Source organism: Thunnus thynnus, chromosome 9, assembly GCF_963924715.1.
Source record: "Thunnus thynnus chromosome 9, fThuThy2.1, whole genome shotgun sequence".
Classification (NCBI taxonomy): domain Eukaryota; kingdom Metazoa; phylum Chordata; class Actinopteri; order Scombriformes; family Scombridae; genus Thunnus; species Thunnus thynnus.
The window spans coordinates 30,205,765-30,218,321 of record NC_089525.1 but is presented as its reverse complement, the minus strand read 5'-3'; the positions used below and the strand labels follow the sequence as shown (position 1 = coordinate 30,218,321).

Genomic DNA, 12,557 nt, shown 5'->3' with positions numbered 1-12,557 from the left:
ATCTTACAATCAATTCTGTACTTCACTGGTAACCAGTGAAGAGATGCCAGTACAGGGGAGATATGGTCTCTCTTCTTGGTACCGGTGAGGAGTCTCGCTGCTGCATTTCGAGCCAGCTGCAGGTGAGATAGTGCTGACTGACTGATTCCTACACAGAGAGAATTGCAGTAGTAGAGGCAAGAGGAAATAAAAGCATGAATTATAGTCTCCAAATCTTTAACGGACAGGAATGATTTTAACTAAGCAAGTGGATCAAAGATGGAAGAAGCCAGTAATGACAACTGAGTTGATTTGTTTATCAGATTTTAGTTGAAGATTAGGACCTCAGTATTATTATGGTTTAAATGAAGGAAACTTTTTGCCATCCAGGAATTTTACATCCTCAATGCAATTTACAAAGGAGTTAACACTGCATGGATCACAAGGTTTCTGCAGAAGAGACAACTGGGTGTTGTTGGCATAACAATGGTAGGAGATATTATATTTTCTGAAAATAGACCCCAAAGGAAGCGAAAATAGGGCCTAAAAATGGAGCCTTGTGATACTCCACAGGAGACGGGTGCAGGGGAAGAATTATCAATTCTAACAGAGGCTGATTGGTCTTGGAGGTAGGAGGCAAACCACTGAGGGGCCTGTCCCTGAACGCCAACAACATGCTTAAGGCAGTTCAAGAGGATGGAGTGATCGACTGTGTCAAAGACAGCCGACAGATCTAAAAGAATTAAAATAGTGTAATTTTCTTAATCTAAAGACAAAAACAAATCATTTTTCACCCTCAGGAGAGTGGATTCTGTACTATGGAGTTAAGAAAAAGCTATTTTTTTCAAGAATTTTGGATAAAAATGAGAGCTTTGAGATTGGTTGTTAATTATTAGGAACAGACAGATCTAAGTTAGGTTTTTTGATCAGAGGGTGTATGATGGCATGTTTAAAGCAAGCAGGGACATAGTCATTGACCAGAGAGCTATTAATTATTGATAAAATACTAGGCCCAACAGTATCCAGCACTTCCTTTAGTAGGCTTGAGGGAATACTAGGGTTCATAAGAGAGATATGTGTCAAAGAGGAGAGAAAAATCGGTTCAAAATTGATGAGAACTGAGGAACATGAGCTTAACTCTGACAGATCATAGGCGTAGGGTTAGGGGGTTGGGGTTAGGGGGTTAGGGTTGGGGTTAGGGTTTCGTAGGCAGTTGGTGAGATCTGGGATCATATAGTGTCAATTTTGCTAATAAAGAATCTTGGGAAATATTCACAGGTATCTGGTGTTGCTTCATGTGACTGCAGGGTTGAGTAGTGTATTTATTGTATCAGAATATATATATCAAATGTTTGGTTCTCTCTGATTTGACACATTGTTGGTATTTAGCCGGACAGTATCTCAGATGCTGGTAAGACTCTTGAAGTCTTTTTTCCATTGACGCTCTGCTCTCCTGCAGTCTTGCTTAACCACACAAGTTATGATGTTAAACCAGGGCAGAGCTTTGATTTTTGCTTTTCTAACTTTGAAAGGGGCAACTGAGTCGAGAATACTGGCGTAAGTGCAGTTGTATACTGTGACCAGTTCATCTGTGCCCAGACCAGCGAGGGTAGCTTTAATGGGAGCAGAGGAGAAGGCATCTGAAAACCGCCTGGCAGTGAGAGGGGTAATAGACCTGGAATAGTTTCCTGGCAGACTGGGTTTAGGAGTCTGGGAGGTGAGTGAGGTGGAAAACATAATGGGCCAATGATCAGATAAACTGACATCATTTATCTGGACAGTGGGGACCAGAATGCCAAAAGTTAAAATAAGATCAGGAGTATGACCATGTATGTGAGTAGGACCCATGACTAACTGGGTTGTGATTAAAACCATAGCCAGGCCCCCACCACAGCCAGTAAGCCACATTGAGTTAAGAAATTTGTATTATGTAGGATACAACTCAGGTCTTTGCCAGGTTTCAGTGAGAAATAAACAATCTAATTTATGGGTTAAAACAAAATCCTTTAAAATTAAAGACTTGTTGGAGAGTAATCTGACATTTAAAAGCACCAATTTTGCAGTAGTCACCGCCTAGGGAGCGTGCAGAATGGTTTCCCTGTGATTGAATGAAATACGGATCAGATTACATGTGTTGGAAGTAGTAGTGCGGCTGTACTGGTGGGAATATAAACTGATAGTATTTCTAGTAGTTATTTGTACTGGTATATCGGCATGTGTAGGGGGGAGTGGGGCTTGTAGAACATAGCCCAGCCTTTGGAGAATTTACTGTGTGAAGTGGAACCAATGCTATGAGTTAAAGGGCTTGGGCTGAAAAGACATTTTTATTAATATTAATTAACTGAGCATGCCGCTTTGTGGAGCTGCTGCAGTCATACAATACACACAGTCTAAGCATGCAATGTAAGCATGCTAGTCATGTAAGTGTCCTGAGAAACTCATGTCTGTTTGTTACTGATCCCTACTGAAAGATGATTTGTTGTAGCGGCAAGTATTAGTAAAACACAGTAAATAAAATTTTACACACTGTAACCCTGTACAAATCACAGAGCTAAATGCAGGTATTGTGCATATTTACTCCACAATTGCAGATGAGTAAGCAAAATGAGGGGTGGACAAAATAAACCAAGGACATGTAGACTGTCATGTCACCTCAATAGTAGCTCTTTGATATGTCAATATGGTAATTATGGTAATTGTGAAGCTATATCTGTGAAGTTTTGGCCTGCAATAACTCATCATCCATGAGTATTTAAAGACAGGAGTAGACATGAGTGAAACGTTAGTGCGATGTACCTGAAGGAACAGAAAAGTGATAAAAGCTACGTGAAATTCATGACAGCATCAAAACTCTGTTTCTCTTGGTGGTGTGTCTTCACTGTAATTTCATAATGGAGAAAGAAAATTAAGAAAAATATAAACATAAAGCTTTAAGTAACATCTTCTGAGGCCAAAGCAAAAGTTGATCCTGCAGGGTGCAAGTACACAGAGGTTTCATTGTGATCAGTAAATGTCTTGTAGATAAATGTCTTGCTTTCTGTTTGCAGTACCAAAACTCTGAAATTTTGAAAATGTTTTTTTGGACTGGATGATTCTTTCCACAAACTAATCTCTGATCAGACTAAATGTATTGGACCCATCATTCAACCTGGAAAAAATATTAATCGGTAAGTGCTTCAAAAGTTAAAATAACAAAAGGACAAAACTGAATAGTTGAATTTACAAACATCAGTTATGAGCTTAAAAAAAATACTGCTTGGAATAATAATGTATATCTGATCTGGTTTTTCAACAAAAAAATCAGTTAACTAGTTAAAACTTCTTATAATTACATCTTCTCCCTCTTCCTCAAAAAAAAAACAACAATCTACAAATATACAAATATTTTCTATCTCAAAAGTTAAACTGCTGGACACGAGATGTCTCCTACTTCACTGTAAAGTCTATTCTTGGTTCAGTGTCTGTGCACTGGAGGCTCACACAGTTGCGTACTGGACCATGATTGGCTCCAAGTCTTGCTCATAGGTTCACGTCTTAAACTGAGATGTTCAGTGAGAAACTTTCCCTCTTCAACAGATAAACTTGGCACATACATCATTCTGCACAGTGAAGCTCAAACATCCGAGTGAAGTAACACTAGAAAAAAACTGATTTTTGAGAGGAGGGGGACTTTAAGAATCTATAAAATGTATTTGGTTTTAGTAATTGAACCTTTATTTAATCAGGAAAGTCTCACTGAGATTGAATCTCAGTCAGAGACAGACAGCAGCACCTGTGAGTTACAAACTAAAAAAACACAGTACATGAAACAGATAAAACAAAAAATGAACCCAAATTGCACAGAAATGTGATTGTAAAGTCATAAATAAGTTCAGTTAGAATAATATAAAAAATCAGATGTTACAACCTTAAAAACAACCGAAGAGCAATTTAAAAAAAAGTAATAAGTTACATTTGTTTTTGTTTTTTGTTCAGAAATCACCACATGCACTCAAAGAATGCTGTTCATTAGGATTTTATTTTTTTGGAGGCAAATCAATGAATATAATGTACTTTATACAGTATATGAGGAGAACATCTCTACAGTTTCATAATGTAAACAATCTCTGAAGAGAAATGTATTCAGTTTAAAAGGAAGCCATAGTCTTCTGTTTTAAACTATTTACATGAATTAAAATATAATTTATAACATCAGATACTTCCGCTTCTATGAAACTAGATTTTAACAATTCAAAAATACTGAAATGCCTTTTGTCTCCACATTCTCAAGACATATGAAATCACACAAAACAGAGAAGAAAAAAAAAACAAAAAACAAAAAAAACACCATTTAAAGACATCCAAACTAAGTGGCGCATAAATAAAAAAAGAAACGCAAAATAAAACCAACATATGTAAAAATATAAAATCTCACTAGCAGTATTTACCTTTTTTTTTGTTTTTACGAAAATCTACATTAAAAAAAAGAAAAAAAAAATCATGTGAATTTGATAGTCATTAGATGTAAATAGACAATACAATAAATCAATAAGTAATGAAAAACAACAAAAACAATGTATGCCCTTTATGTCAAAATATTTTCTTCCACCAAAAAACACTCACATTTATCAGATTTTGACAGTTTGCAGTCCCTACTAAGTGCCTATTTGACATCACTGTTGCCATCAAGCTTGATAGTTATACCCATTAGTTTTCTGTGTATTGTACAAATATTGAAATGTGACACAAATTGTTCAGAGTTGTTTACCGTGGACAATCATTTACAGACCAAACACAGAGGTGAGGAATCTGAGGCCCGGAATCTGGCCGGTATTGCAAGCACTCCTGTCCTGGTAGGGGCTAATTTGATGGTGTAACTAGCTGACAGATACATTGTTTTCTTAACTCAAGAAATAGTAAGTGACATAAAAACAAAGAAGTGGGCCATGGCATCTGAAACATGACATCTATAAAACTGAATCTGATGTAGCTGTCAAAAACGTCACATTTTTTAACGAGCCACGATCTTTATTGTTGATGTTTTCTTTTTTGGTCAACTTGCCTATCAAGTTTTATTGGTTTTTCTTGCCATTTTCCATTTTTCTGAAATGAAGAGTGGAAAGAAAGGTATTGCATTCAGGCCAGGGTAATTTCCCTTTGGAAGGTTTTTTTTTTTTTTTTTGAACTTTTTTTTTTATTATTTATTTGGATTCGTTGTCCTTCGACCTAGGACCTAGACCAAGCGGACAGCAGTATTATTAATGTTGAAATGTGTCAACGTGTTCTCAAAACACTGAAGAAAATGGTCAACATCAAAGTTTTCTATAAGAAAGTATATAATCATCTAGATATCTACACAAACACACAAATATATATTCATATATATGTATATACTTTTTTTATAATATGGCTATTGAAAAAAGTTTTAATTACGTCAGTAATTATTTAATAATAAACCACATTGGATTGGAAAGGAGTTGAAACTGTAATAGTAAAAGCTATTGGTAGCTTCGTTGTCCCCCCCGATTGATTTTTAAGGCTTGCCATGATGAAAAATGGGGTTGTTTTGATGTCATTCACCTCTAGAACAATCGAGGCACCCTCGTAGGCACAGCTGCAGGCGCTGTAGAAATCCTACCACATGCTGCACGACGGTCTCATAAGATTTCCTCAAATAAGCGTCAGAATTTCAGATTATATACAGTATGTATAAATTAATTTAACTGGTGTTTCTCCACCGTGACAAGGATTCAAAGAGTCAAGCCGGTACAAGAAATAGCTTCGCCTAAACTAAAACATTTTGGTCATCAGTAAGAAAAAACAACCAGAATGTGAAAACTTTCCATGTGTTTGAAGGCAAAATTTCTCCCACCGCTCACGCCTGGCTTCAGTTTTGTAGTTTCACTCACATTATTTCAGTGTAAAAACTACTTCACGTCTCCTTCAGGTGGTGGAGAAACGTGCATCTTCTGCTTATTGTACATGCAGCACATACTTTGCATTCTAGGACAGCATACTTTTCACATACATACAATTTTTTTTTTTTTGTCGCGTCAGGCCACTTTCATGCTTTACTTTGCATCCATCCTGCTTTAGCGCCGCGAAATCTTGCAAACACAAAACCGACGTCTCTCCCCAGATGATTTCTGTTCTGATGGTGATGTAAAGGTGCAGCAGCAGAAACTGGGATTTCTACAGCGTCTGCATGTGTATCAACTAGTCTGAAAATATTTAACGGGGTCAAACCAGTGACAACTTTCTTTTTTTTTTCCTCTTTTCCTCCCTCCCACATTCCTTTACCAGAGTCATACATGTATAGTTATTAGCGGTTACTGTAATACAAGTAAGTGTCCAATGCGACTCAGATTTTTACCAAACCTGTGCACCATCAAAATGTGGTAATAACATAGTTACAACAGCTTCCTTTCAATGAGAGGAAAATATTGTGAAGGTATTTCACTACTTGGGACGTTACTTGTGCAAGAGTATATTAGTACAATGCATTTTGTATACATGTTATGTGTTTACGACACAACTGACCACATTCTTCCTGTAGTTTGTTTTTATGATTTTTTTTTTTGTGTTTAACAGCAGTCTACATACAGTACAGTAGCCTATTGAATCTGCAGCTCAAAGATTGCCCGTGTTCTGGTTCAACAACCAACCATATACACTGTATATTATTACCTCAGTTTTTCGGAAAAGGCTGTCTTAAAGATTATGTATTGCATCTCAAATTGCTTTTTAAGAAAACAGAAAAAAAAAAAAAAGAAGTCATCAAAAAATATTTAATCATTTCATAAACAGCAAAGTAATAGAACCTTCTAGTGTGATAGTCTAAAGGGATATCTCTCTGTCTTTTACAACAGTGTTGGACTTTGTGTGAAGTCATTTCAATGTCATTTTTCCCTTCATTTCCTCCCTGTACTGAACAAACATTAACTCATTGGAAACAAAACCGACCTGACCGTCTCCTGTCTGATTAGCAATCGACTGTGACCCGCCACCTTTTTAAAAAAAAAACAAAAAAAAAAACACACAATACATTTTATGTTTACAACGAGGCATAGTGCTATGTACACATTATATATTCATATATTATATTTTCTTTTTTTTAATATGTAAACCAGCACATTCTCTCACTTTTTAGTAGTATACATACTAAGCACAAAATACTCATTCAGTTGTTTGCGATTAGTTTTGTTACAATTTCAATTTTTTTTTTTCCTTTTTTTTTTTTTTGAACATTGACACCTTGTTTCTCAATCAGTATGTATAGCACTAAATTGTTTTTGTTAGTTTTGGACATCAGTAAACCCGGAGAACATTCGTCCTTCCGGGCCACTTCCTGTTTTTTTTTTCTTTTTAAACACTGAATAAGGCGCCTTTGTACTTAGTGTGCGTTCCTAATAAAGTCAAAGGAGAATCGAGTGATGTAAACATTCAATTTTTTGTGTGTGTTACCGAGGAGTTGATTAGATAGAGGAAAGGACAAGAAAGAGGTTTGGGGAAAGAGGGATTATCTGTTAAAAAGAGGGGGAGTTTACCGGGGGTTTTTGGGACGACCTGGAAACAAGGCCTTGAACCCAAAGAGAGACAGAAAGCGATAGTTAAAGATAGAGCTAGTCGGGCTGCGTTTTATTGAAATTCCCAGGCGAGGAAAGGTGAAGCAGTGAAATCAGGAGGTATGGTGCGCCCCTGAATAAGAGAAAACTAGGGCAAGGGGGAGAAGATTGGAAATATTCCCCTCTCAGCACATTCAAGGACTAACCAACCACCAAGTCAATGTTCAACCTCTCCCGACCCATCCTCACCGACGCGCAAAGCGTAAGCAGTGTCCGACTCAAACACGAGACAAAGACGAAACACGCAGATACACAAGGACACACTGTCGAGACTCCAAGAAACGGACACGCTGAAACCGTTATGAGGCAAGCGAAGGAAAGAGAGAGAAGAGGGATTATTCCCCTCGCAAGGGGTTTTGTGGTAGGAGTCATTGTATAAAAAAAACCCAAACACAAACCCCCCCCAAGTACTCATAACCAACCATCAGCTGGGGAAACTCTCACACAGACCATTTCTGACAAAAACAGCACATTCTCATAATTAAACGACAGCATAGGTCTAAAATTCACCCAGTAAAAACTGATCTATAGTTACATTTATGGCATTTAGCGGCTGTACTTAACAAATCATCCTTGAAAATTAATTGTTTAGGGTGTGTCAACACTGTGGTTAAGGTCCGGTTAGGGTTAGGCACAAAAACCACTTGGTTAGGGTTAGGGAAAGATCATGGTTTGGGTTAAAATGATCACTTGAAACATGTATTGGTTAAAGTTACTACTATCTTTGTTGTCATGGCAGCAGTAACCACCACAACGTTACTGTTTTTTTAAGAAAATGTCCCGACTCGTGGTTGGAAACAGGAAGCGAACAGCCAAGTCCACTTTTTGCCATCCAACGATCTAGCCATCCACCATCCGCCTCCTCCTAATAAGGCAAAAGCATCTAAACGTCATCCAAACCGCGTCATAATTACTGCGGCCACTAGATGGCATAAATGTTATGTATAGGTCGTTTTTTGCCGGCGTGAATTTTAGCACTATACTGTCGTTTCTCTTGTGAGGATGGGCTGGACAAAAAAACAAGACAAAGAGTGCGAGACTTATAAAAGAGGAGGGGGGGGAGAGCATCCAGTAGAAAGAGGAAATAAAAAGACAAGGAGAGCAGAGATGATAGATGTGAGGTAGAGATGCTCAGCTGATACAGTACCTCCCGGACGAGAAATTTGATTCTCGGCCCGATTTGCTCTTATTTTTCTTTCAAGCCCATCCCTTGCTCGTTCCCTGGCTGTGTTGTAGGTGGCAATTTGGTGCCACAGGATTGGCAGGTTTGGAGGCTCTCTCCCTTTTCACGGCTGCGTGCTACTGGCTGCATCAGGAATGTAAAACAGGCGCTAACCGGACTAAGCAAGTCTACCTTTTTTTAAAGCACCAAAAAGCTCCACAATCTTTGGGCAAGCAGAAATGGGGAAAACATTATTATTACATTCAGATTCTTGAATACATTCCATTTGAACCAACAGATTTGCCTACTTCTAGCTATGGCAATGTTGCATGAGTGGATTACGAGGAGCAGATTGATCTTATTGTCCTTTTTGAAACCCAACATCAAGCAACAATGCCAAGAAAAAACGGATTTCTGGATGAATCAAATACTTGTGATATATTTCCGGGTTCTTTGCTACGTTATGACTGTTATGTGAAAGAAGATCGGACTGGGATAGTCTTGACAAACTGTCGATGTGTGAGTTCATTAATGAACCAAGTATGGTGTAAAAGCGCCAATGGCCACCATCTTTTTTTTCCCCATTTCAGTCCTGCTTGCTGCAGTCCAAATGTAAACAGTAACTATTGCATTGGGTGTGGCATTCGAGGGGTGTCATTAGGCTGCAGCCTTTATGGGACACATGTTCAGTGGGACCCTATCAGAGATACATCAAGACCCCACTAGATGTGGAAAAAAGATCTGCCTGGAATTGACCCATGAAGTGCAAACTTTTTTTGTCGTTCCAGTTAGTAAGTTTTGGTATATCCATGAAGAAATTTGTCTTATTTCAGACACAATGGACAGACTGAACCAATGTGAGCACCGAAGAACGTCTTCAAGCGTTACTTCTGGTAGCTCTCCATTGATGTTACTTCAACCCTAATTTAATCCCATTTCTTAGTAACCAAACTCCTGTTTTCACCCAACCCTTATTGGTAACATTAGCCCAAACCCTAAGATTTGCTTTAGCCCAGGCAGTAAATTTATTTAATTCACTTGAAACTTCTTTGAGACTCATCACTGTCAATTAATAGAAAGTTTGACTATGCAAATAAATAATAAGTTGAGATAAGTGCTTTTCCAATAACTGCTTTCAGCTCGAATGGGTTACAAACAATTTTGAGGTGATGTTTTTCCCAGATCCGAGTCGGGGTCTTTATGTATAACACGCCTACCAAACGTAGCCTGCAGCAGCCAGTAGCAGAAGCCAAAATCGTCAGCATGGCAGAGTTATAGATTAGAGAGGGGGGAAAGTGGAGGACAGCGGAGACATTTACCTCCTTACAGTGCATAGATCAAATCAAGGAAGCACTACAATTACAAAAAAGAAAAAAATGATTTTTTTTCTTCTTCATTTTAGATTTGTAAACTTTATCAGTCATCAAATGATTAACGTTAAATGTTTTTCGTTATATTCTTTGTCCATAACACACACACAATAGATTTTAAAATTTATAACATCCACAATTTTTCGCTAAAACAAAGCAGGGTTTTTGTTTTTTTGTTGTTTTTTTTTTCCTTTTTTCTGGTTATACAACCGCACAACTTCATGGTGAACACAGCTTGCAGGTTCACCGACCGTGACCGGAAAGAGGGAAGTTCTTTTCTTTCTTTTTTTTTTTTACAAAACAAACAGAACAAAGAACACGCACACGCAGAGAAACACACCACGAGGACCAACGCAACGCAAGGATAGCAAGGATTTGCTACAGACGTCTCTCACGCCCGCTCTTCCAAGGCGGGGCGGTGATGTCACCAACACAGACAGGAAGAAGCAGCTTTGTTGTTATTGTTGTTCAGCAGAGAACTGTATCACTATCATTTGTAGTTGTTGTACCATTGCTGTTAAGTCCTATTTCCTCCATTGTCTCTTAACTCCTCTGGACTCCCAGTGGCTTCCTCGTTTTTAAGCAGTATCCTCCGGTGAAAGAAACTTAAAAAACAAGGTCCTTATCGTTACTTTATTCCAATGGTAAAAATGTAAACATCTTGCGAGGTTGCCTTGCATGAAGGTACTGAGAGGCCTGTCTGAGGGTAGAGCAGTGTTGTTGGAGGGGTGTTGCTGCAGTTTACTAAGGCTGGCCAGTCAGAGGTGCTGTGCTGTCAGCGGTGCAGGGACTTCTGGGCCTCCTTCAGCAGAGTGTCAAAGTCCAGTGCATCATACTTGCTCTTGACAGGACCCGGACCTGCCTCGTCTAAAAGAGGAAAAAGGAAAATAGTTGTGTCAGTCCAAATCAAATCTTTGAGAGGAACATTTCTCAAACTTTCTCATGGAAACTTAAAAAAAAATCTCAGATGAACTTTGCTTCAGTCCAGTAAGGAAGTGAAGTAAACTCCTGTGGCACTTTCGCACACCACAGTGTCGAGTTCAGCTATGGTGAATTCCAAACCATTTGACAAATCTCTTTTTAGTCACAAACAAAACTAGCTACTACCAGTGGCAGGCACTACCCAACACACTAGCAGTCACTATGGATCAAGCTTCCTGCTCTACGTATTTGGCACAGATGTTGCAAAAACAGGCTAAAAACAAATTGACATAAAAAGTTATCTTTTTGCTGCCACTAGGGGCTGCCAGAGTTACCTGTTACATTTGGTTTACTATTTGAGACACCTTTAACCTTGTGTCAATGTGTGTGTTCATTACCAAGGTCTATGTAGCGTTTCCTCGTCAGCCTCCTCAGGCCCGCAGGTCCATTCTGGAAAACGGTCTCCCGTTCTCTCCAGTGTCTTTGAACCCCCGCCTGGCGAATCTTTATCACCCCACAACGCTCCCTACAAGCAGACAGGTACAGACACAGACACATGCATTAGTTTAATGACACTTTGCTTTTGAGGAGATGAAAAAAGGTACACAGTGATGTTAGTACTGTAGAGACCGAGGACGCTAAACCGTTTATATGCATCCCATGTGGATGCACAAATTGAAAACCAAGAAATTAAGCCAAAAACACTTCTTTGATCTGTACCTGGACTGATGTCTGATTTGTATTTATGAGAGCAAATATCAAAAATAAGTGACAAACAGGACAAATGCAAACCAATACAACATCAAAATCCACCTCACACTCTAAATGTTTGGGTTCGTTTGCTACAAAAAGAGGACAACCTTATTAAATTAGCCCTCATGCAAAAGCAAATTTGTCCTTTTGTAACTTGCCCGTACTCACTATTTACAAGCAGTGGCCAGTAACAGTGCAAAGCCCAGGGCCAACTCCAGTTATGAGGCCAGTACCTTGGTCAAGGACAATAGGGATGTATGGAGACTAGAGCACCTAAAGGAACCAGGAGGATGGTAACTCCAAACAGAAGTTATGTGTCTCATTAGTTTGCACTCACTGGTTATGTTTCCAAATGAAGTTCAAGTATTCCAACTTTAAAGACGAAGAACTGAAAACAGTTGACTTCCATGATAGTTTTAAAGCAAAGTAAGTAAAGTAGGTTTTTTTAAGTAAAGATCTTTAGAGATACAGTGGAGTTAAAAAACGCTGTTCCCTAAAATACTCCAACAAATACCGTTATGTTCTCATCATCTTTTGTTGTGTTTGTTCCATTTCAACACTGTTTGCCACAGGTTGACAGATTACTCTGGGGGAATTAGGACAGGCATGTCTGATGACTCGCTATTTACATTTCATTTACCAATCTGAGTAACTCATTTCAGGCACTAATGTCTCAATCTTGTATAATCTAATGACACTGCAACATTATCTGACTGCGATACTTCCATCTGATTATACAGTCTGCACTTTAAACTGTCTGTGCAACTT

General features: G+C 38.5%; 1 protein-coding gene across 3 annotated transcripts in view; it reads right to left on the bottom strand.

The window, feature by feature from the left end:
• Positions 1-3,978: 3,978 nt before the first annotated feature.
• ppargc1b (peroxisome proliferator-activated receptor gamma, coactivator 1 beta) overlaps positions 3,979-12,557 on the bottom strand; it is a 109,891-nt gene continuing 101,312 nt past the window's right edge. For 2 of the 3 annotated variants that reach the window (XM_067600014.1, XM_067600015.1), the window contains 2 exons: positions 11,435-11,562; positions 3,979-10,982 (listed from right to left, as the gene is read on the bottom strand). In XM_067600014.1, coding sequence (XP_067456115.1) covers positions 10,891-10,982; positions 11,435-11,562 — 220 coding nt within the window. In that variant the 3' untranslated portion in view covers positions 3,979-10,890. The remainder of the gene's footprint in view (positions 10,983-11,434; positions 11,563-12,557) is intronic. The other variant, XR_010929760.1, reaches the window with a different exon arrangement.